Source organism: Dryas octopetala, chromosome 8 (assembly GCF_963921425.1).
Source record: "Dryas octopetala chromosome 8, drDryOcto1.1, whole genome shotgun sequence".
Taxonomy (NCBI): Eukaryota; Viridiplantae; Streptophyta; class Magnoliopsida; order Rosales; family Rosaceae; genus Dryas; species Dryas octopetala.
This window is the reverse complement of record NC_141373.1, coordinates 3,563,550-3,589,245: the sequence shown is the minus strand read 5'-3', so window position 1 is coordinate 3,589,245 and position 25,696 is coordinate 3,563,550. Positions and strand designations below refer to the sequence as shown.

The 25,696-nt window shown below is 36.1% G+C and overlaps 4 protein-coding genes across 10 annotated transcripts; 3 read left to right on the top strand and 1 right to left on the bottom strand.

The window, feature by feature from the left end:
- Positions 1-1,129: 1,129 nt before the first annotated feature.
- DPMS3 (dolichol-phosphate mannosyltransferase-like protein) lies at positions 1,130-6,012 on the top strand. Of its 6 annotated transcripts, XM_086254364.1 has the most exons (7): positions 1,130-1,349; positions 1,506-1,619; positions 1,767-1,881; positions 2,381-2,821; positions 4,508-4,656; positions 4,756-4,863; positions 5,338-6,012. In XM_086254364.1, exons 5-7 carry the CDS (start codon positions 4,555-4,557, stop codon positions 5,398-5,400), a joined length of 273 nt encoding a protein of 90 aa, XP_086110490.1. In that variant the 5' UTR covers positions 1,130-1,349; positions 1,506-1,619; positions 1,767-1,881; positions 2,381-2,821; positions 4,508-4,554; the 3' UTR covers positions 5,401-6,012. The 6 variants fall into 6 exon arrangements, with proteins under 6 accessions (XP_086110490.1, XP_086110491.1, XP_086110486.1 ...); XM_086254360.1 differs by lacking the exon at positions 2,381-2,821 and having other exon boundaries at positions 1,131-1,349; XM_086254362.1 differs by lacking the exon at positions 2,381-2,821 and having other exon boundaries at positions 1,131-1,349; positions 1,727-1,881.
- A 243-nt stretch (positions 6,013-6,255) lies between these two features.
- LOC147276102 (uncharacterized) lies at positions 6,256-10,367 on the top strand. The gene is made up of 2 exons (XM_086254359.1): positions 6,256-7,354; positions 8,733-10,367. The coding sequence occupies exons 1-2, from the start codon at positions 7,098-7,100 to the stop codon at positions 10,123-10,125; spliced, it is 1,650 nt and encodes a 549-aa protein (XP_086110485.1). The 5' UTR covers positions 6,256-7,097; the 3' UTR covers positions 10,126-10,367.
- A 1,715-nt stretch (positions 10,368-12,082) lies between these two features.
- On the bottom strand, positions 12,083-16,504 carry LOC147276101 (membrane protein of ER body-like protein). Of its 2 annotated transcripts, none has more exons than XM_086253846.1 (7): positions 16,226-16,504; positions 15,304-15,795; positions 14,891-14,941; positions 14,017-14,526; positions 13,245-13,424; positions 12,901-12,962; positions 12,083-12,754 (listed from the first exon to the last, which is right to left on the bottom strand). In XM_086253846.1, exons 1-7 carry the CDS (start codon positions 16,434-16,436, stop codon positions 12,287-12,289), a joined length of 1,974 nt encoding a protein of 657 aa, XP_086109972.1. In that variant the 5' UTR covers positions 16,437-16,504; the 3' UTR covers positions 12,083-12,286. The 2 variants fall into 2 exon arrangements, with proteins under 2 accessions (XP_086109972.1, XP_086109973.1); XM_086253847.1 differs by having other exon boundaries at positions 14,017-14,517.
- A 4,828-nt stretch (positions 16,505-21,332) lies between these two features.
- FATA (fatA acyl-ACP thioesterase) lies at positions 21,333-24,519 on the top strand. Its single transcript, XM_086254177.1, has 7 exons — positions 21,333-21,806; positions 22,615-22,748; positions 22,840-22,953; positions 23,335-23,430; positions 23,563-23,650; positions 23,722-23,790; positions 23,897-24,519. Exons 1-7 carry the CDS (start codon positions 21,420-21,422, stop codon positions 24,170-24,172), a joined length of 1,164 nt encoding a protein of 387 aa, XP_086110303.1. The 5' UTR covers positions 21,333-21,419; the 3' UTR covers positions 24,173-24,519.
- Positions 24,520-25,696: the final 1,177 nt, after the last annotated feature.

Below are 25,696 nucleotides of genomic sequence, written 5' to 3'. Positions count from 1 at the left end.
CTAAAAAAATATTAAAATTAATTTTAACGTAGCTATATTTTAGGGTTTATACCCTAAAATATATTTTATATAACCCTATGACCTATTTTCTAGATATATAATACAATAATAAATTAATAATGTTTTAGTATATAATTTTAGTTATACCCATTATCCTATATAATAAAATTAGTATATTTTTTATATTCTATATAAAAATAACTAGTATATTATTTATAATTTATACTCTATATACTAAAATTTTTAATTGTTTATAGTTTTATGGTATAATATATAGTTATATACTGTATAAGTGTATAGGGTATATGTCATATAAGGTAATAAGGTATAAGATTTAAAATTTATGGTATAAGGCGTCGAAATTTCCATCGAAATTTCCATCGAAATTTCCTCGAAACCCGAAATTTTATTCCTTGGTTGCAACTCATCTCTCATTCTCTAAACCATAAACCATAAAGTTTAAAATTTTATATATTCTATATACTCTATATAGTCTAGTTACATAAACTAGTTTGCCCAACCAAACCCCAAAGTCCCAAACCCCAAAACAAACTCAATTGCTCAAACCCCAAAACATATATTTTATATAAATTATAAAACATTAAACAATTTAAAACATATGTAAATGTAATAAAAATACCAAACCTCAAACGAAACCCCAATATGACCAAACCCCAAAAAACATGTTTTATATAAATTATAAAACATTAAAAAATTTAAAACATATGTAAATGTAATAAAAAAACCAAATTCCAAACGAAACTCCAATATGGCCAAAATCCAAAAAATATGTTTTATATAAATTATAAATAATAAAATATTAAAATAATAAAATATATATAAATATAATAAAAAGACCAAACCCCAATCTTACCAAATCCTAAAATATATGTTTTATAATTTTTATAAAACATTAAAATATTTGTAAATGTAATAAGAAGACAAAACCTCAATTTTGCCAAACCCCAAAATATATATTTTATAATTTTTATAAATCATTAAAACATATATAAATGTAATAAAAAGACGAAACTCCTATCTAAACCCCAACGAAACCCCGGTCTAAAGTTTTAAACTCCAAAAATAAAAAACTTAATTCTACAACAGTAAAACACAAACCTAAAGGCTAAAACATAAACCAAACCACCAAACCCCAATCTCGCGCCGCCCTCTCTCTTTCAGTCTCACAGTCTCACTCATCTCTCTCAGTCTGACTCTGAGCTCTCAGTCACCGACTCACTCGACTCACTCAGCTCTCTCTCTCTCTCTCTCTCTCTCACTCTCTCGCCATCTCTGTCGAAGACTAGAAGGTCACACCGTCGCAGGCTTCGCAAATCGCAACTGAACAGGTATGTCTCATTGTCTCTCACTCTCAAGTCTCAATGTCTCATCTCTCTTTCTTTCGTCTCTCAGACTTTACCCTCTCATCTCTGTCTCTCATCTGTCACTAGGGTTTCGAATTCTAATTTGGGGATTTTTGGGTAATTGCACTGCAATTATTGCAGCTCTCAGTCATCTCTTTCACTCTCTCGCCTCTCGCCTCTCACCTCTCGCCTCTCATCTCTGTCGAAGACTAGAAGGTCGCACCGTCGCAGGCTTCGCAAATCACAACTGAACAGGTATGTCTCATTGTCTCTCACTCTCACTCTAAGTCTCAATGTCTCATCTCTCATTCTCTCGTCTCTCATACTTCACCCTCTCATCTCTGTCTCTCATCTGTCACTAGGGTTTCGAATTCTAATTTGGGGATTTTTGTGTAATTCCAGCTCCCAGTCATCTCTCTCACTCTCTCGCCTCTCGCCTCTCGCCTCTCATCTCTGTCGAAGACTCAAAGGTTGCAGGGTCACAGGCTCGCAGGCTCGCAGCTTCTAATCTGAACAGGTATGTATGTCATCTCTCTCACTATGAAGTCTCGTCTCTCATCTCTGTCTCTCACTCTAAAACAGTGAAACTAGGGTTTCGAATTCAAAGAATCAAATTTGGGGATTTTCGTGTAATTGTTGCAAGTTTTGAAATTCAATCAATTAGGGATTTTTGTGTAATTGCTAAAAGAAAGTGACTTAGGAACTGAATTGATTTGTTACAAGATAGTGAATTTAATCAATTAGCACTGTAGATTACACTAATTTGCTAAAAGAAAGTGACTTAGGAACTGAATTGATTTGTTTTAAGGAATTGAATTGATTTGTTTATATGTTGTGCATCTTTCAGATTTGTTTATATGTTGTACTTGTGCATCTCTCAGATTTGTTTATATATTGTGCATCATTCAGATTTGTTTATATATTGTGCATTTGTGCATCATTTAGATTTGTTTGTATATTGTGCATTTGTGCATCATTTAGATTTGTTCATTGCCTTCTCATATTTACTGCATTAGGGTTTAGGAGGGATGGACCCCCAACATCAGAAGCAAGACGAGTGAATAATAGCCATTAGGCCCAGAACCGTGGTGGAGAACCGCACCGCACCTTGAATGGTCTGGTTTGGTTTGGTTTTTTTATTTCTTTCACAGTTTTAAGCACCGAACCGCACCGTGTATTAATGTTCGGCGCGGCGCACGGTTCCGGGGGAAAAGTGAGTCGAACCGCACCGCGCCCACCTCTACAATTGGTGTTGTTTGGGGTTTTTAGTGGCACAATGTAGAGTTTTAATAAGTATATGTGGTCAAAGTGAAAATAAAGCAAATCGTTTTCTTCATTTTTTATATTCCCAACTTACCCCCATATATACCTCTGAATTTTCTTCAACCCGCCTGCCCTAAACAAACACCTTCTTCGTTCCCTTCGCTTCGCTCTTCTTCTCCGCTGCGAAATTCACGGTAACTCTCTCTACCCATGTCCAAAGACTTCAAATCTTTGCTAAAGATTCGTGCTTTGTTTCAAGTTGAGTGAAGTTTGATGTTAAATTGTTGGCTGTCTTTGACAAAGTTTTTAGCTTTTGTTTGAATCCTTGTTCCCCTATATGAAATGTGCGATTCCAGTTTGTACTGCAAAATGATGATTGTTCATTGTATTTGTTTGTTTGGGAATTGAAGGGATCGCTTATTGGAATTTGTAAACATCTAATTCTGGATTTGAGTAGTTTTTGGTTCGGGATCTCATATGTTTCATAGATTAAACAAGCTGATTATTTGAAACTTTCAGTCTGCCATATGATGTTGGGAAATTGCGCAAGGGCTTTGAGTTCCAGATTACTGTTACATGCACTGGAACAAATGAAATAGATACCGTTATCTATCCCCTCTGATGGCAGCTATTGGTCAACTATTGCACAAAGTTTACATTTTTACATTGCACATGCAGAGAACTAAATTCATCTGTTTTCTCTCATCTCGTCCTGGAGAAGGGACCACTGGCTCCTGTAGTGATGCAGGAGCATCTCCTAGGGTTCCAAGACTTATTATTATTTTTTAATAGCTTTTTAATTTTTATTTCCTAGTTGGATTTAGAGTCTAGTTTCCTTATTTCATTAGGTCTTTTAAGGTAATTTTACTTTATGTTTTCCTAGTTAGTTTAGGTTTATGTTTTTCGTAGTTATCTTAGGTTTATGTTTTCCCTATATAAGCTTAAGGCTTAGGTTGTAATAGACAGTTTTTGGCATAATATTATTCAGAGATTTCTGATGTGAGAGCTTCTTTTGGGTTCCTAAACCCTAGAACTCATCTATCTACGTTCCAACTTTGATTCTATAGCTTTATTCTCTCTCTTTTCTACTGTTATTGCTGGATTTTCCTTTCCACTGTGGTTTTTGCCCTATTACTATAGCTGGACAGCAGCCCTATGCTTCTGTCTTACATCATGTAGTACAATGGTACCTCTCCCCCTTTGTTAATGAGTAGGTCATGGGTTCAACTACTTATAGAGTAGGTAGTCGAACCCCCAAGGGTGGGAGGAGTTAAGGGGAAGGGGAGGGATATTGGACCGAAAAAGGATAAAAAAAATGTGAAAGTGGGCAGTAAGGGCTTTTAGTTTTTTTGAGCAATCTTGGGTAGAAAATACCGGGACAAGCATTATTGAATGAATTAGTTGGCTCTAAGGTCTAATCAGATGTAGTATAATCTGCACTCCTTATTTTTTTAACAGTGCTTTATATGTTATTATTTATTTTTTGCCTCATTGCTGTTATATAACATTTTGTTTCCCATAAGAGGCAGCCTGTAGTTCAGAAAAAACTAAATATAAACAGGTCATGTTAAGTTTATTTATAAGTTTAGTCAAACTTGCTACAATTGCTGTTGAAATGATTAGTGATGTGTAATGTTCATAGCTTAGTTTTCTTCCCATTGTGATGTTGTTTGCATATATAGGTTACGTGCTTCACAGTGGATACATTACATAAGAAATCCACCTGTAGAAATGCATTGCCTTGTGTGCTCGGTCACAACTTTTTTGTTGCTTTAATGCATGTATTTGAAAAACATCATATTTTATCAAATAAATTATTGAGAACAATATTTAATAGTGTTCTGTCATGCGGCTTTTTTTTTTTTTTTTTTTTTCGCCAGTGTTATTTGAAACTTACAGAGGAGTAGGAACTCTTTAATATAAACCAATGAAGCATATTGCGAAAATTATGACATTGGTGGTGGCCATCTCTGCCTTGTGGATTGGCCTCTTACAGATATCTATTATTTCACGCAGTCATACTTGGTTGGTGAGTTATTTTCCTTTCCGTTGGTTTATATTATGTCCCAGGTTATATTTTTCCATGTTATAAAATGCTTACTATGCCCTGTTTTTATTCTCTTCCCAGCTGCCAATATATTTCATTGTATCTCTAGGATGCTATGGGCTATTAATGGTTGGAGTTGGTTTGATGCAATTTCCAACTTGTCCTCAAGAAGCGATACTGTTGCAACAGGTAGTATACATTTCAATTTATTTTATGTTCACTTTACAATTTACATTGCTAAATCATACTTTTGTTTCTCTCTCTCTCTCTCTCTCTCTCTCTCTCTCACACACACACACACACACACTCTTTCTCTCCTGGTCTCTCCCCCCCCCCCTCATGTATATATGTTGTCTTTCAAGAAGCGGTACTGTTGCAACAGGTAGTATACATTTCAATTTATTTTATGTTCACTTCACATTGCTAAATCATACTTTTGTTTCTCTCTCTCTCTCTCTCTCTCTCTCTCTCTCTCTCTCTCTCTCACACACACACACACACACACACTCTTTCTCTCCTGGTCTCCCCCCCCCCTGCTATTTGTTGCGCACATCGCTCACCTTTTGCATGTATATCTGTCGTCTTTCAATTTTTTTTTTTTTTTTTTTTGAAAAGAAGACCTTTTGTATAATCTCTTTTCCCTTTGTCTGTTATATCATGTAGGACATAGCTGAGGCCAAAGAATTTTTGAAGCAGAAAGGGATTGACGTGGGTGGTTGTGATTGATATTGCAAACAAAGTTCTCTTTTGTCTTTGGATACAAAGAAAAGACCCAATTTAATACAGAAGCTGTTGAACTCCGCACATTGTGGCAGTGATGTGGTGACAGACTTTAGAATAGGTTATTGCTTCTACCTGACGGAAAATCGGGAATAAAGGTCAAAGCTTCTTTGGCACATAAAGGTCATCATGAATCAGAATATGTAGAGCCTCCAGAAATACATTTTCCACAAGTATACAGATCCTTGTCAAGTGGGACTCTCTCTCACAATGTCAGCAAAATGTATTTCTGGAGGCTCTACATCTTCTGATTCATGATTGACAGTTATGTGCCAAAGAGGCCAGTGACAGAATGGCATGTTTCTCCAGCATCCATTTAACACATTAAGAGGTCTTCCTGCATCCATTGTGGATGCATGACTAGGGGTAAGAACCACACGATGTGCTGACTTCATCAAGAGGTCAATGCATCATATGGTACCGATATCCATTGCGGATGTGCGACTGGATGCAGGGAAAAATTTTCTGGTGGATAGTACTAGGATCCGGCTTCATGTATATATGCTTGATATTGGGTGCCTACTGATCAAAAGAAGAATGGTCAAAGCTTGTTATCTTTGTTCTTTTGCCATCCATTTCAAGTCATAAAAATTACTCGGGTTATAGTTGTCTTGGTGTTTCCATCACATCAAAAGAAGAATAAAGTTGAGTTTTCTTTGTTCCTTTTCTTTTCCTCAACCCCCAAGACTTTTCCCATATCAACCATCAATCCCAAAGAATGTACTATCACTCTAAAGTGCTGAGCAAGTAGTGTGAAATTGGGCAGTCACACAGAGATAAGGCCATGATTAAATGACCCTACCTGCTCTGTTTTCCACTCCATATTTATGAACTCATTTAGTCATTTTTATACCCAACTAATCTACTTGATTAGATATGAGTCAAAAGGACAAAGCAGCTAGACAAAGATGTAACATAACCTAGCTTTAATTGATCTTTCTTTTTCCTTTTGTGTGGCGTCCCACAACTACCCTTCACCTGTAGCAGCGTATAACACAATCATCAAAGGAGTTATTCTTAGTAATAAAGTCTCTTAATAATAATGCATTGAAGATCTTATTGAAATTAATACTTCATCAAATACTGTATGATTTAAGAAATTATTGAGTAGTTAAGACATCAACATTAACAATAAAAACTAAGTTATTTACATTGAATTTTTATTGGTGGTCTATAATTATTAAATAAATAAAATAAGAAAGAGAAAAGACCATTTTGACATGAAAATTAATGAACTTCACATGAATATTCCATTTCCACAATAGTCAATAGAACAAGTAAGCCCAGAGTTATCCCCAAATTGGTCCACTCCATTTTACTCCTTCAGTCCTTGTTTGTTTTGCTCAGTCACTCTCGCAAGGCTTCACAGTCCCAACTCCCTTTCTCAGTCAGACAATTCCAGCTCACATTAACAAAACTCCCTTTACTCCTTTCACGACCCTCTCGTCTCTCTCTCTCTCTCTCTCTCTCTCTGTCTCTCTTTTCTTCCTTTCCTCACAATCATAGTGAAAAAGAATGCAAACCCATGTATAAAAGCATCAGCCTAGCGAAACCAATGCTGAACTAGCTGTAGATCCACATTTCCATAACCAAATAAGCAAAACCCATTTCATTGAATCCCCTATTCTCGACCCACTTCTTAAATGGGTGGTCTGAGAGAATCATGGTGTTTCTGCAAAGGAGTCAGCAAGTCTGAGAAAATGAAGGCTGCCATTTTCTCCGGCAAGGCTCCAGCCATGGCCAGAATATCCGGCGCCGCCAATGGGATCTCCGGTACCGGATTCTTGATCCACCGTAGCCTCCTGTTGACCACCCACGTCAACCTTCCGTCTGTGGCAGCTGCCGAGAGCTCCGAGATCCGGCTGCAAAACGGTGTCGCTGCAAGCCTCGTTCCCCATAGGTATTGAATGTTAGCTTTGCTGAATTTATTAACTTTTTCATAAATTTTGGATTTTTCACGGTTATGGGTGGAGATTGAATGAAACTGAATACTGGGTTTTGTGTTTTGTGGGGGTTTGTTTTTGGAATATTTGCTTAATTTTAGTGGGTCCCAGATCATAGAAATTGAAAATATTGAATAGTTTGATTCTGATATATGTATCTAATTTTCTTAGCGACCAATGGAGAAGTGATTAGTGTTTATTAAATGGTTGGTTGTATCCTCTGTGTTTGTATAGGTGAAATTTGAATTGGTCAAAAGTTCTAATGTGAAAACGATTATTGGGAATTATGAGTCCATCGATGCTGCTAAGTAATTTGATTGATTTGTATGCAACTTGTTGTGATTGTGCAGGTGTTGGGTCTCATTGGATCATATTCATACATGTTACAGTAAACTACTTATTAGGGAAAAAAATGGTCTGTCAGTAACTATTCAAATTAACAGTTAAATGTAGAAGTCTTTAATGGTAATGATGGAATGGAATGGCAGAGCTAAAATAGGCAAGAATTTGGAGGCAATAGGATATTCCAGTGACTAAGAAATGGAAGAAACTGCTAGGTAGTTTAGTACTCAGTGAAAAGACCACAAAAGGTTAGTTTGGTAAGGAGAATAATGGTTCTATGCTCTAACAAAGTAATAAATTAGTTTTTGAAATTGTTTTCTCAAACTATCTTAGATTGTCCTTTAGTAAACCTCTTGAATGTCAATGGAGCTGTCCTTAATTGAGAAGAGAATTCAATTCCTAGGTCTCAGTTAGGATTTTTGTGACACCCTATTGCGCGAGCATATGTAAATTGCCACATTGGTTTATATACTAGGTCCATGCGGTTAGATAAGTGATTATAGAGTGAGTCATTCATGAATAGTCTGTTTGGAGTATCAAACCAATGTGATGATGATCTCTGGGTGAGCATATGCTGAGTGCCACATTGGTTGTGTATTGAATAGATTTGGGATATGTAAGCGATTATAGGAAGTTTGAGTGACTAGTCCTTTTAGGTACCTCACCAATGTGGCGAGTCTGTTCCTAATTCGTGACAAATTTTGTTGTTCTACTTTCAAGTTGGGTTCCCAAGGCTTCTTTGTATGATTATCATGCGCTTATATTTATGTATGAAAAAGGTAAGCATCATGATGATTCAGGCTTTTCCACAATAATTGATAATTATTGAATACAAATTATGTTGAATCTGAAAAAAGTGCAGTTCTATACTTGTAAACTAATGGGGAAAGGAAGATTTGATGGCATTTGTCTCAAAAAGCATCATGGTTTATGGTAGCCTTTGCATTATTAATCATGTCAAATAGTTTTTCTCATTCTTTCATTGAATTGCAGATTTTTCATCACCAGCTCCATTTTAGATCTCACAATAGTAGGTTTGGATGCTGTGGATGGAGATTCAAATGCCCAGGGCCACCCCCACTACTTGAAGACCTGTTCTAAACCAAACCTGGATCTGGGCAGTGTAGTCTACCTTCTAGGCTACACAGAGAATAAAGAATTAACAGTTGGGGAAGGTAAGGTAGTGATAGCTACTGACAATCTTATAAAGTTGTCAACTGATGGAGTAACATGGAACCCTGGTTCAGCTGGATTTGATGTGCAAGGCAATCTTGCATTTATGATATGTGATCCAATGAAACTTGCAACATCTCCAAACACCAAATCCTCATCTACTTCTTCATCATCCTCATCATCATGGAAGAAGGATCTTCCAATGCAATTTGGTATCCCCATTCCAATCATTTGTGATTGGTTAAATCAGCATTGGGAAGGTAGCCTTGATGATCTTAACAAACCAAAGTTACCACTCATTCGATTAATGTCTACTGGCCAGAAAAGTGAGCACTCTTGTACTTCCTTTACACTGCGTCGGGTTTTTAAGTCCACTGAAGCTGATAATGATGGAACACCTTCTTCATCAAATACAGTCTCGAAAACTAGGGACCACCTTGGACCAAGCTGCTCTGCTGCAGGAAACACCGTTGAAGAAGAGATACTAACAACTGGTCCTCATGCTGCCCATGTACAGGGCATTCCTACTCCAGAAATATATGAATCACCAAAGTTAACAGCTATTCCTATTCGGAAAAAAGAGGGTTCCCAAATCCAGCTTTTGGACATTAATTTTCCTCCAAGGGTTGCAAAACTATCAGTTCTACCACAGCCAACCAAAAAGTTACCCCCGAATCCTGATGAGAATTTTGTCCAGGTGCCTCCCCCGCAGAGCCCAATAAGAGAAGAAAACCAAGTCAAGGATCGAGGACCGAGCAGTCCTGGTGCAGATGCTGAGATTGCCTCAACAGGTTCTGTAAATGGGGCGCAAAGTGAGGTTGAGTCTAGTTCATTCCCAGTGGAAGCTTCAGATATGCACAATGGGTATAGCAGTGAGGGAGAGACTATGTACTCTGCCGAAACTGCTGAGAGTCGAAATTATCCTAGTCCCACAGGGGGAAAGTTTCAGCAAGTGGGAAGGAGCCAGAGTTGTGTGAATTACAATAGATGGGGAACCGTCCAAAGGAACCCAGTGGCTCGCCGGGAGTTGCTAGAAAAGCAAAGGAGCTTTATCCATGGAAGGAAGATGCATTCACAAGGGGCAACTTCTCAAAGGAGCAATGACTACTACAGTCCAACTGTCTCGTCAATCATGAAGAAGCGAAACAACTCAGAGCAGCCTATCAGACCCCGGCAGATTGCTGTTCATTCCTCCCCGAAATGGAATTTCTAAAAAAAGTGATTCTTAACGAGTGTGATACCTGAAGGTGATTAGCAGTGAAAATATAGTGTTTTGCGGTGTTTGAATCAATACCTATTTAGTTTTCCACTATGGTATAGTGTAACAAATTTGTTGTGACTGTGCAGAGACAGATATCAGGTGAATAAGAAAATTCAGCAAAGTTGTAATTTTGCTCCTAGTGAGTTATGTAGTTACTGGTTACATATCATCTATAAAATTATTTTGAGGGTGAATGACTCCGATGGCAAGTAGAATGATTGCAGGAGTGTTAGCTTGTATTGTGTTGTAATGCATCTTTTGAACAATTTTGAAAGCTCATTAATGAGTGAGACAATATTCCTTTAAGAGATAATTAGGCTTGGGTCACAATATTTCTTTAAGAGATAATTAGGCTTGGATTTTTTGGAAAAATAGTTTTTAAATGAAGATCGGGAGTGTTTTAAAATTTATAAGAAAATTATTTTAATTCATAATAAAGTCCTTTAATTTATAAAAAAATAATTTAATTAATAATAAAGTCTTTTTAATTTTAAGAAATTTTTTTTTAATTCATAATAAAATCATTTCCCAATTTGAAGGGTATTTATCTCTTCCAGGATATAGAATGAGTTTTGTAGAGGTTGCATGATATAAAGTCGTCAAACAAGAAAAATAAAATGACTTTATTAAAAACCCTAAATCAATACCGGTTTTAGTTTAAGAAAGACTCATAAAATGAACTGAATTTTAAGTCTCCCTTGCTTTAATTGTCAAGATCCGAAAACAACATTTAAATGCAATAATTCTCTTATATATGGTAAATACTAGCTTTCTAAACTTATAATCGTAATTATAGTTCTAAATAAGTGTGAATCATAAGATATTATAAAAGACACGTGTCACTCAATAATTAAAAAGTTAGCAAGGTTGGAAGATTAAAGTGTTTAGGAGAGCATCTAAATCCATCATATATATTGACGAGAAAAAAGTCTTTTTATAAACAACATTTCAAATCTTTAAAATGAGAGATGTCAAAAACTCATGTGTTGTCTTGTTTAGATATATATAACTTACAATTTTTTTGTTTTTTATGAACATACAAGATACAACTTGCAATTAATAACCCATAGAATAAAGAATAATAAACTCTGTTTATCAATTTATTGATTCTTAATAAAGGCCTAGTTTAATACCCAACCAATATGTATTTTTTTTTTTTAAGAAGAATTAAATGCCTAGTTTAATACCCAACCAATATGTACTCTAAAAGGAAAATGCCCAACCAATTAATATAACATGAACTAGAGAGCCCTTTGGAGTTTGGGCTAAGAGCCTAAGATTCATCCAAATATAAAAACTTGAGCAACCCTACCGCCGGTCCCTCAGTAACCTGTTGGCTTTGTGCTTCAGCTAGAATCCATGGGTCTTTGGTTCGACTGGCATAGAAGGAGAGAGAAGAAGAAGAGACAAGAAAGAAAAAAAAAAAAAGGTATTCCAAAGTACCTCTGTTTTGTGTCTTTTTGGTGCTAAAAATACTTCTCTTTTTTCCCTTTTAATTAATTGTAATTATTTACATGACTGAAAGGCAGAGACTCCAAGTATGAGACAAACAAGTAGTAGATAAAGAAAGAAAGAAAACACAGTTCTACTGCTAGCTATTCGTTTTTGATCAACTGCCAAATTTGAGCAGATTGGAGAAGGTATGCATGTGTATGTACCAGTTTCCATTTCTTCTTTTCGAGGTCTATTGCATGTGTGGATCTTAAGTTTTTTTATAATATATGTTAACAGAAAGGCTTCTTCCCCTTCAAAATATATGTGGTCTATTGCATTCACTTTTTTTTTTTTTTTGAAGACATTCCAAAATAATGTTACAAATTGTTGTGAATCTTTCATCCATGTTATTCTGTTTAGAAATATACGGTCAACTCGCAAGGTCGTGACTTGTGACTCAATGTAATTATTACAGTTCATAAACTGTGTTGCACTATGGCATTATTCCTCAAAAACTACAATGACCATCATTCACATATTGCTGCACTACAGCTGAGCAAAGGAAATCAACCTCTTAATTCTTCCTAGCGAAAAATAATTGCTATATGATAATTGTTGCCGCACTAGGACATAGCACCAGAAAAAACTACAAAAATTTGTTAAGATCGATCTTGTCATATCAATAGGACTCCCATGCAGCAGGCTTCACTATACCCATCTCAGGAAGAGGCAGAGTGCCAGCCACATTTGAGTTGAACCAGCCAAGCTTTTTTATGAGTTTGTCAATCAGTTCGCCTGCGAAGTAAGAAACACCGGCAACCCCAATCCCAAAGGAAACATAGTACAGCACAGTTTTGATGTACTTCTGTGGCCTCTGGATGTGAGCCTTCCCAATGGCAAGAACTATGATGCATAAAAGAGAAGCTCCTGCAACTGCTGCAATCTTTAGGTCTGTGTCGTTGCTCTGGCGGAATGAGAAGCCATAAACCAAAGGAGGCACTAACCCGAAAACAAGGAATGATAATATAGCAACTGAAGCATTAATAAAGAAATTTTCTCTTTTCCCCAGTACTTTCTGGTACGTATCTACTTGTTCGTCTGTTTGGTTGGCGGGCACACTTGATTGATCATTTTTCAGTTCCCAAAGCTGTAATATTTCATATTAGTTGAAGGTAAAAAAAATATCCTGGTATCACTAAACAATAATAATAATAAATGATGGTCTGCAGAGTGAATGCATTAGTAAGAGCTGCTATGAAAGTTCCAAGTTTTTTGACATGTAAAGTCACTCACATTATGACCGATGATGAAAAGTCCGCCCAGCAAGTTTGCCAATGCCAAAGCTAGAATGTTCACTGCAAATAGATTACAGTTAATAAAGCAACACATATTCAACAAACTTAAACATTACTAATCTGTAGTCCAAAATGAAAGAACAAAATATTAGAGAAGATTGGGAAAAACTCATCATGATCAGATAGATTGGATGATGTAATTTATGTAACCAATGAGCAAGTCAAGAATGATTCAATTGGAAATCAAGGCAAGTGAACAATCTACTAAGACCTAAACTGTCAATTACCTCATACATAAATAGTATCTCAAGCAGTCTAAGAACTAAGATAGAAACCACTTACATGTGGCTGTACCAGCACTAGCTGCAGATGTCACAATGCCTAAGCTCGCAATTGCTTCATTTAAACCTCCGTATACAATGCTTTTGAGGATTTCAAGTGTTTTAGCATGACTGTTGTTAATGACTGGATCAGATGTTATTGTTGGTTCTGTAATAATGACTGTTGTGCTCTCAGCTGGCCCTGCATCAGCACAAAGTATCATATCGTCCTAGATTATACTGTATATATAGAGAGTGAAATCAACTATGAGAACATAATTGCATAAGATGAAGCTACGTAATATCATTGACAAATTGACAGGATTGACAAACTTTTGTTAGAATGAGCTTGTTTTCTTCTTTGCCTCATTAGGCTCTTGTTTTCTTCTTTGGAGATCTGCTTAGGTATTTCATTTCACGATGGTAGTGGCTACAGCATTGATAAATTCATATGTATGTGATCCATCATGTTAACATCGTAAACCATATTTATGTGCATTTGAGCAATAATGCAATGATGATTTATGTAACAGAAGGCATCAAAAACTAGTTTGGTACAAGACATAGCTTGACTAATATAAAATTATGATTTGTACCCTTAGAATTTTCTGGTCTCAAACATATGGTCTGGTTGTATAAACAGGTCAGAATGAATGGTTAAAGCATTGAGTCAAACTCATGTAAAATTGAATTAGTATATGTTGCATAGATGTAGTGCTTGATGCTTAATTCCGCATTCTAAAGTGACTTCTAGTTTATCGTTCATATATATGACACTAATGTCTTTCCCGTACCTGCATTATTTTCTCCCACAGCACCATCTAATTTACTTTCCCCAAGTTGAGGGGGATCTCGTGAAATAGTCACAACATCTATTGTAGATGATGAGGATTCAGTGGTCACAGTTACACTGACTCCAACTGGCAGACCAGGCACTGGAGGTTTTTGATTATGTGATGCTTCATTCGAGTCATGTAATGGAATTGGCACATGAAATCCAGCACTGCTATCAAAATTATTTCCTGAGGGTTTAGCTGTTGTGATGATACCAACACTAGTTTCAACAGGTTCACCAGGCACTTGAGCTTCAGCTATTGATGCAGCTTCACTAACTTCGACTGACTGAGAAGGCATTGGAGGTTTTTGATCATATATTGCAGTTACACCAGCTCCAACAGACTCATTAGGCAATGGGCCTTTACTTTCTGATGCAACTTGATTATTTTGATCTTGTATTGTTCCGTTCAAGTCATGTGACGGAATTGACACTGCAACACTGTTTTCAGTATTGGTTCCTGCATCAACTGATCAAGAGGTTAGCCTACAAACACATTGATAAGGAGAAAACTTGAATGCCACTGATTTAATGCCTTAATAGCTATTAGCTAGATAGCAAACACCAATGAACTAAAAGGCCAGATTTCATATCTACCATAAGCTTTATAACAGTATAGAGAGAAAAGCATAATATATTTACTTTTAATAAATATCTAGAGAATTTCAGTCTGCTAGCTGAACGAACTTTCTTTAAAGATTCAAATTACTGGTACGACATTTAATAAAATACTGAACAACCGTAGAGACATGAGCTTGTGATATAACTAGACCAAACAATATTACAGAGAATAGCTTATCCATATTTTTTAAAGAATAGTAGCAAAAGATTACCTTGCTCAGGACGATTTTCCTCAACTATAGATTTAGGAAAGAACCAACCGCCTGTTACATTGAAAGAATGGTTAAACTATCAGCCAAGATTTGGAAGAAAAAAAACAGCAAATGCCACCCCACAACATGCCTAATTGGTAAATGAAAACATGACAAGAGGATAGATTCAGGTTCAAAAAAGTTTATGGCAATTAGTCTATCTACCATGATGTACATATATTAGATGCAGATTACATTCATATACCTTCACATCCATCAAAGGTAATATTCTTCTTTCTTCATCTAATCTTCATATTAGATGCAAAATTCCATCAAATTTGTTTTTCATAGTGAATTTTACAAATAGGTGTTCTGTTATAGTGTAGAATTCAATAAACAGATAAGTTTTTACGAGAGTCAGCATGGAAAAGTACCAGTTGGAATGAGGAAACTAAAGCATGACGTGCATATAACTGGATCCTCTGGCTCAGGAATTGGTGCAGCAGCAGGTCTATTTTCCCACTCCCTCTCGCGGATAATAACCTTTGTGATGCAAGCATTGCAATTAGGACAGTAGAAATCATGCGCGGCCGGCTTCTCATATACCCTTTCAAGATATAATTCAGACACATCTTGTTCACTTGTGTCTCTTAATTTAACTCTCCCTGGTTCAGTCGTCCCATTGCCGAGAGAAGTATAATGCCCATTTTGCTCAAGTGACTGCTTGGAGGGTGAAGAATCAAAACCAGGCAACACTTCATCCTTCATGATATCCTCATCTTGATGGTTGGTTACATCACTCTTTTGAAAGCTTAGAGTCTCTTCTCTGTTCACTTCCAGTATTTCAACTACAGGATATTCCTTTGAAGTAAAAAAATCAGCATTTCCACCATTGAATTGAGAGATACCATATGGGTTTTCAGTACCTGAAACCACACAGCGCATACAACATCTCATCAGAAAACCCTTGAGCTTGGACAAGCACAATCATACACACATACATACCCTTAGCATGAATTTTCCTATTCCATGTTCACCAACTGTTAGATTAAAGTGAAACAGTTGATATTTACACTCTACTGAATCCCCTCATATAAGTGTATAAGATTATTCAATAAAGTGAAACCCGTTTGATTCATCCTAGCCAACAAAACAGTTTAAAAAGGGAAAATAAATAGAATAAAAACTGAAAACCCAACCAGAATTTTCATTATCATACATCATTGAAGGTAGCTTTTGATACATAAGCTAGTGAACTAAGCTAACAGCAACCCAACTTAGTCAAAAAGGCTGAGAAAAAAAAACAAGCAAACAAACAGCTCCCATTACAAAGTTCATGTTAATAAGAGATTATACCTCCATTTTTGTCAGAGAGAATACCATTTCTTGGATTCCCATTGCCTTCTGTCTCTTCCTCGAGAGCCTCAGCTTCACTGAAACTCTCTGAGGACAAGACAACATCAGAAGTGGTGGTGGGTGTGTTGCTGTGTTGGCGGGGCAGCCTTGCTCGCAAAGCCATGCTGGGTTCCTCTGTCTCCTCCTGCCTCCTCTGCTCCATTGCTTCCATTTTCAGGAAGGAGCACAGAGACAGCTAATCTTCTACTGAGCCTTGCCTTTCTCTGAAGGAAGGGTCTTTGTTGTGTGAGTTCTATTTATATTTCCATTCTTAAATACTTAGGTGCTGACTTTTTGACATTTAGACATTGTAATGTACTAGACTTTAAAGTTTTTGATTTGGTTGTTGAATGAGATCATTATACTATGCACGTTGTGCTTGAAAAAAAAAATGTATTTAACAATTCCATCAAGTAATTTAATAGAAAGTTGATGGGGTAGGTTTTTTTGTCAAAGAACATGTTTACTTAGGTGTATTAGAATATTAAACATGCTTTAAAATTGAAATGACCGATTTATATTATGTAGATTGAGATAGAGATAGATCTTCATCTTTAACGCACATATTATTTTTTGAGGTTTTTTCTACAGTAGAATGCGTAAAATAAAATAATAATGTGAAATGTGAAAGAATATTCAAATGTTACACCCTAAATTTTCAAAACAAGTAATGCAAAATTTTGTTTGATTAAATATGGTACAAAACTTAGTGGCCAAAAAAAAAAATGGTACAAAACTTGTTATTTTTTAAATTTGAAACAAAATAATTAAAAATGGGTATGAATGTATGATTGACTCGTCTTTTGAAGAAGTCCTTATAAAATATAAAAAGAAAATTATATTTCACTAAAACATGGAAGGCAAGGATGGATCATGTGAAAGCGTGGTCTTAGTTTAAGGTTTGGCAGATTAAAATCTTTGCATGTAGGCCCACGTGGCTAGCTAAGCAGTAAGCACAGATTCCTTATGAAAAAAAAAAGAAAAAGGAATAAATGAACCAGTAAATAATGGATAGCATTTAATGGCAACAATATTATACTTATTTAATTAATTAATTAAATGAGCCTGTAATTTCCACGGGAGAATCTGAGGGAAATATTTATTGCCTTTCACATATTTAGATAGAAGTTCAACAACCAGCTTAACATTATGACATATAAGACATTATTTGATCGGTTCACCCTTTAACTTAACAACAATATTGATGGGTTCTCTTGTCCGAACTACTTTTTTGCCAGACATTATGACCACATAAATATGTTTACATTGTGAAACATGAATTTGGGTTATTAATTATATATGTTACTCTTTGTTGGTGTATAGTTAAGATGAATAATATGAGAGACATTAACTATTATTTATCAAGATGACATAGTAGTTTCTTATTTGCTGTAAGAGAGTAGTGTTAGACTATTCCAACTTTTTATATCCCAAATTTCATTTGTTTAATAACCACTCATTTATTCACAGCTAGTTAGAAATTATATAATTTTGATGAACACAAGTTGGAATAATAGCTAGAATCTCTAACATTATTGTTCACTACAAAATAAGGTTCAAAGTAGACCCAATTATTAAACAAATTAAATATTACCACATTAGTTGAGATCCAAAAAATTTAGGTAATAGACAATTAGTAACTCTATTAATCCTCAGTTTAGATTCAAATGTTAGACCGATTAGTAACAAAATATTATTGCATCCAATTACAATACGAGTTCATTTTTAACATCTATTGCCCCTAAATAAGAAAATTTAGGGAAATCTAGAGTCCTTACTCTTATAGTGATTTTTTTGGAGGGAACAGTGTCCACACAAAAAGTTTAAAATTTTTGAGCCAGAACAATGTTATCTAGTTTCTGACCTAACTCAATTGTAGCCATTAGAGAACTCCAACTAACAGTCAGATTAATCTATAAGATATTTTAACATGTGCCTGTGAAAGTGTGAAACACATGGTAATTGATCCCATTGACAAATAACTTCAGTGATCTACACTATCTAAAAAAATAATTGAAGTCAATTGGTCATTCACATCATTTCACAATTGGTCATTTACTAATCATCATTAAAAGTCACACTTGCAAAAATCATAAAATTTTAATGATAATTCAAACCAAATGCTCAGTTCTATTAAAAAATAATAATAATAATAAATAAAAATAAAAACAAATGCTCAGCTGACAACATATATCCCCACAACCATGGGATTATACGTTTTTTTTTTTCTACAAGGATTCGATAATCAAGAAATATATTATATAATTGCGAGCAAATTACAAACAAGTATGCACAAGTGACAAAAATGAAACATATACATGCCCTAAGGTTTTATTGGGTCTGACCACCCAACTCACTCAATTTCCAAGACAGATGACTCCAACCTATAGTCAAATAATCTGCCAACATTTTCACATGTTATTCCACATGAATAACCGATTCCATGTTGGCAAATAACTATCAGCACGGAAAAGATGTGACAAATCTACATAAATGTTATCATATTGTGAATGTAAAAGCATTAATTATGTTAATTATTGACTGAATGTAGTGGTCAATATTCACAATTTAACAAGAGAATATTACCATTAAATTTAAATTTATTTTAGATCTTATTTATTTTTCACAGATAAAATACTAACACATAATTTAATAACTTAAAAAAAAAAAAAAGAGAAACATACTTTAATCATATGGGTGAAATAGTAGTAGCAAATACAGCATATAGCCAAGAAGGGTCATCTCCAATCTATACAGTTAAATGAGGAAAAATAAACGCATGCTTAGCAAGAAAATGTGCAGTTTGATTTCACATTCGAAGTACATATATAACTATAAGGGTCTACAAGTAACAAAAGAATGACCTTGTCATTATTAAATAGGTTTTTTGTTTTCTTCAATATTGGTACATGAATTTTGGCCTTTGTTTCGTTTAGGCACAAAAAATATTATAAAAAATTAGGTCCGTTGACTTTAGGTACCAAATTGCAATGTTTTTTTCATTTAACTACCAAAACATTTATGTCATTTTATTTTATATACTAAATTTCAGTTTATATACCAACTTTAAAAAACATGGTTATACCGAGCTGTGACTGTCTAACAGTCATAACTTTTTTATTGATTTGTTGTTTTTTCAATATTTGCAAAGCTTAAAATTTAATGTTTAGTCTCTAGAACTTCATCCCTCAAGCCTAAATCAAAAACATTAAACCCTTAGAAATTTTGAATCTTTATAAATTTGAAACAGTCACAACTGTATTGCAAACCAACATATGACCTAATCTAAAGTATCTTGTTTTAAATTAGTACCTAAACTAAAAAAAATTAGTATCTTACTGCATTACTATCCTACCTATCCATACCTCTTAGGGCCAGTTTGATATTGATGTGCGAAAAAACAGCTGTGAAGTAAAACAGCTGTGAAGTAAAGCCAGCTGTAAAGTAAATCAGTTGAGTGTTTGGTAAACTATGTTTTCAAAAGTGCTATGAGTGCAAAAAACAGTATCAAAGTGTTTGGTAAATGTTAATATAAAAATGTTGTGACTGTGTATAATTACTAAAATGGACATGATGTTGAAAGTGCATTTCACTTATTTGTTTGGTATAAATAAAATTTTTTTTTTACTTGTTTTTGAAATTTTTGACTACAAATTTTTATCAGCATTAATTTTTCTAAGAATAACATTATTAAATAAGTATGCCTATTATTTTTTTAGGTATATTATAATTTTAATCATATAAATAAAATATCATAATTAATTATCACAATATAAAATATAATTAACAATGGACATATTTTTAATTTAAAATAAACAAATAAAAATTATAGAAATCAATGAGGGTATTATGGGTAAAATAAAATATTCATTGTTGCTGTGAGTCACTGCAGCTTTCAAAAGTACTTAAAAACCTACTTTCTGTTTTTGCTGTGGGAAGTTGAGAATTGTGAGAAAAAACAATTTTTTATTTTTTTACCAAACACCAAAACTGTTGTAGGTGATTTAGGCTTAGTTTGGGATTACTGTGAGAAAAAATAGCTGTGAAGTAAAGCAGCTGTGAAGTAAAGTCAGCTGTGAAGTAAAGCAGTTGAGTGTTTGGTAAACTATATTTTCAAAAGTGTTGTGAGTACAAAAAACAGTATGAAGGTGTTTGGTAAATTGTAATGTAAAACTGCTGTGGCTATTTATAATTACTAAAATGAGGGTATTATGGATAAAATAAAATTTTCATTGTTGCTGTGATTCACTGCAGCTTTCAAAAGCACCTACAAACTTGCTTTCTATTTTTGCTGTGGGGAGTTGAGAATTGTGGGACAAAGCACTTTTTCATTTTTTTACCAAACACCAAAACTGTTGTGGGTGATTGAGAATTGTCATCCACAACAGCTTTTGGGTCCTCCACAACAATCCCAAACGGGGCCTTAGAATTGTCATCCACAACAGCTTTTGGATCCTCCACCACAATCCCAAATAGAGCCTTAATTTCATACCAAACTTTATCTTGTCCAAATTCCATATATATGTGACTTCGTCAAATAACACAACCCTTTTTTATTTTTCAGCCACACCATCTTACTATCCAAAATTCTCTCTTTTTGGGCCACCATCTTACTATCCTACCTATCCATTACCTCTTAGCCTTTTTACAGTGGGCCACTATGGGCCCATGTATTCATGGCCGGCCACTCAAAAAGAGAATTCATGCATCAAAGTTAAGTTTAAAGTCCAAGTTTATGTGGGTACTTAAGAAGCTCATCAAATGCCCTTTTAGGCCCATACATCTTAGCCCAACCCGACATGCCTCTAACGTCGGTCGATTTAAACGACGATGTTTTAAACGTCGGTCGCTGAAGCACCACGTGCATGGCACAATGCATTTCGCGCACTCCACTTGGCATCCATTGTCCCTTACTCAGTTATTACTCCATCCACTTGTCTCTCCGATCTGATGGCAGCCTCGTAAATTCCCCCCAAACCCAGTGGCATTTTCAGCTCCCGAGTTCCTCCTCGGTCCCATCGACGACATCGACAAGAAATTTATTTTTATAAACAGAAATCTTTTTTAAGTCACGCATCGTTCACGCCTTGGTTGGCCGCTTGGGTCTAAAAAACTTGTAATAGAAAAGAAGGGAGAAAAAGAAAGCAGAGCAAAAATGTTGAAGCTTTCGTGCAATGGAGTGGACCAAATCCAAGCCGTCACGGCCCAATGCCGTGGCTCGTTGGGCCCACCATCGCCCAAGGCCAGGCCCACCGTTTTCACTCGCCGGAAAGATGCTCCTCCTCCTTCTCTTGTTCCCAGCAGCTGCAATTCGAAGACTCCGATTCTGGCAGTCGTGTCTAACAGAGGGGCTGGGAGTGTGGGCTCGGAGAGTGTCCCAGCGGGCCGGGTCGAGCCCGGTTCGATGAGCCTGGCGGACCGGTTGAGGCAGGGGAGCTTGGCGGAGGATGGGAAGTCGTATAAGGAGTGCTTCATTGTGAGGTGCTATGAGGTTGGGATTAACAAGACTGCCACTGTTGAGACCATTGCCAACCTCTTGCAGGTGAATTCATTCAATGAGTCACTGTCTCTCTCTTAGTTTTGCGTTGTTGTGGTGTTGGTTGATTTGAATTCTTGTGGGAAATTTTCATTCTTTGTTGAATTTTAGCATCTGGGGTTGTGGTTTAATTGTTGAATTTGATATGTTTGGGGCAAATTTGAGGGCTTTTATGAAGTGGGGTATGCCCATTTTTCTACTTCCCGACATGCATTTATGCAGGTTTGAATTGTATTTGTTTTTTTTTTACCAATTGAATTGTATTTGTTTGATTTAATACTCCAGTTGTATTTGTTTGAATTTTTGTTCTGTGACTTCTGTCTATAGTCATGTTACTCTTTTAAATATCATGGTTTGATAAGTGTCCCTGCAATCGATTCATCTGCAAACAAACTGAAGCATTTCTCTTTGTTCTTTTTTTTTTCACTGAGATTGTACAAATTGTACAGTGCAGTCAATGGACATGTACAATTTTTTTTTTTTTGGCCTGGATGGACATGTACAATTTTGATTGCTACAAGTTACCATATTACCTGTGATAACTTATTTATTTAAATATTTAGTCACTGTAAATTTGTGATTTAATTAATTGGTATTTTTGTTTTTACTTGTTTGAAATCCTACTTACCTCAAACAAAATTGAGGACCTTGCGGGATTGGTTTCCTTAAATGATTCTTATTATACTATATTCTGGGTTAACTAAGTCAGTTATTACATTGAGGAGAAAACCTAATTAATGACCTCATACCATTGGTATTCTTCTAATGATTTTCATACAGTATTAAATTTTTCTTGTGAACATTTGTGATGTAGGAAGTTGGATGCAACCATGCTCAGGTTGTTGGATTTTCAACCGACGGTTTTGCGACGACCACCACCATGAGGAAAATGCATCTCATATGGGTTACTGCTCGCATGCACATTGAAATCTACAAATATCCAGCTTGGTGGGCTATATTCTTTATAGTTTATATTATAGTTCTTATTTGGATTTCCAATTCAAAAAGTGTAATCTTAATATGTGGGTGTGTGAAACAGGAGTGATGTTGTTGAAATAGAAACATGGTGCCAAGGGGAAGGGAGAATTGGAACTAGACGTGATTGGATACTCAAGGACTATGCCACTGGTCAAGTCATTGGAAGAGCAACAAGGTGCATATTGTTTCACTTTTTGTTATACAATTTATAAAATGTTCAAGAGAACATGGTATTAGTATGGAAAACGATAATGTTTTCTCATTCTATATTGAAATTTGCATTGGAGAACATTTTTATTGTATTGAACCAACTTTCTCATTCTCCTTAATCTAACATTTGAGTCTGAAAACTTTTAAGAACTGGTAAGCATGTACATACTAGGTCATTGTGTGACCAGTTCTTTAACATTTTAGTCAGCTATTTGCAGGAATGTTATTACGGCAGTCTTGGTCATTTTTTTTTTCTATTTTCAATAAAACAGTCATCCACTTTGAAAATCACCTTTGACGAAGTTTGCCGATTATTTTAACAAATCAACTTTTGTCATGGTTTCAGTAAGTGGGTGATGATGAACCAAGACACTAGGCGACTTCAGAAAGTCAGCGATGATTTACGGGAAGAGCATCTAGTTTTTGCTCCACGAGAATTGAGGTAAGAGGCTCTGTTTCTCTTTTTTAAGGCTTTTCTCATTTCTATATGATATGGTTAACATATAGACTTGCACACACATGTGCATGCTCCCTCTTTCACAATTCTAATTGTTTTTTTGCTTGGCACTGGTAGATTGGCATTTCCAGAGCCGAACAATAGTAGCTTGAGGAAAATTGCAAAACTGGAAGATCCTGCTCACTATTCCAGACTGGGCCTTGTGGTAAGCTATTTTTGGTTGATTCTCAGTTCTCAAGTTTATTCAGTTTTCTCAGTGTGCTTTGAAATTCACAGCCAAGGAGAGCAGATCTGGACATGAACCAGCATGTTAATAATGTCGCCTACATCGGATGGGTTCTAGAGGTTGGTACATCTGGATATGTCTGTTTCTTTCAGAATTTGGTTTTCATGGGTTTTATGGCCATAAATTATTACCGGTCTCAAAGGAGTTGTTGCCTTTCTATGACAGAGCATGCCTCAAGAAATCATTGATAGCCATGAACTGCAAACAATCACCTTAGATTACAGGCGGGAGTGTCAACAGGATGACATAGTTGATTCCCTTACAAGTGTGGAACCTGAAGAGGCTGAAGCAGTTTCAAATCTTAAAGCAACAAATGGGTCTCCTGCTACAACAGAAGACAAAAAAGACGACCGTCAGTTTTTGCATCTACTGAGATTGTCCGGTGATGGATCAGAAATAAACCGGGGACGGACTGTGTGGAGAGAGAAACTTGCAAGATGAGGAAACAATTCTATCTGTCGATGTCACTGGTTTTTGGGTTGATTTTTGTTTTCCTATGTTTTTGCCCCTTGTATGAGAGATTTTGTTTATTAGTTTCATGTCATTGTCATATTTTCTTTTCTCAACTTTGCCAATTGTCCCTGCTACCAAATGTCATTATGTCCTGCTCTGATATTAAAATGTCCTTAAAGATATTTAGTCAGCAGCTTAATGTTGTATCTGACATGTTCAAATGGAAGCAAGTGTAATATTAACTATTAAGAGGTTGAAGGTCAGCAACATTGGTTTTAACGTTGTTCTATGGAATTGCTGGTTTCTTCCCAATTAATGTAAGGTTTGGATTTTGGTTGCCTGCTTTTCTCTGATTGATCATTGTCTTACCAAAAGGCGGATAAAAAAGGTGTTAGTCGAATACATTTTAGTTTACGAAGGGGATTCATTTTCCATTTCGGGTAGTTGAGTTCCTTGCATTTCAAGCTATCTGAACATCTTGACTTAAATGCTGCTTTTCGTGATGAACCCACCAAATCCATGTTGGGGCCATGAGGCTATTAATGAAGTTACCAAATGTTCCTACCTATGACCATCAGAACAACCTAATATCACACCAAGAAAAAGAAGTCATGGTCATGGGCCATGCAGATTTAAAAACCACAATTGCCTACTCAACTGAAACGTTCTATAACGATCAAAGACTCCATGCACACGCCATTGGATATCATCCCCAAACTGAGTACCTTGGCGATTATTAATAGGGTGGCTGCTATGCAAAACACTAAGCGAGAGAGATGAAAGTTAGTATGGAGAAAACAAAGGCGATGTTCATTATTACACTGCTTGTGGGGTTTCTGCTGGGTTCTGAAGGAGGAAGAGACATACAAGAGAAAGAGGATCAGGTCTATAATCCTCAGAATTTCTTGGGCCTTGGCCGGGGGCCTGGGGGATATGGACTTGGGCTCGGGTTGCCAATTGGACTTGGATTGCCAATTGGACTTGGACTTGGACTCGGACTCGGGGGATTCAGGGGACTCGGGGGACTTGGGGGACTCGGGGGACTCGGGGGACTTGGGGGACTCGGGGGATTCGGGGGACGTGGGGGACTCGGGGGGCGTGGGGGATTCGGGGGACGTGGGGGACGTGGGGGACTTGGGGGACTTGGGGGATTGGGGGGGTTGCCTTTCCATGAACCTGGGTTTGGCGGGTATGGACTGGACGGCTTTCATGGGCCTAATAAAGATGGGGGCCAAGGCAAAAGCAATGGCAATGACGAGAAAGGAGGCAATCCTAATCCTGATCCGAAAGGAGATGGTGGTGGTAATGACGGAGGCCGAGCCGGTGGCCAGTATCCTTAATCAAAGAGCCCATGCACGGTTGTGCCAACTGAGGTTTACTATCACCATATAATAATGAACCTGAATATTGAACATTGGTGCTACATATTATGTAATGGTTCAGTCTTCAAATAAATGTGCCTCAGTAATTTTTTTTTTTGGGTAAGAATGTGCCTTTGTTTCACTTATTCAC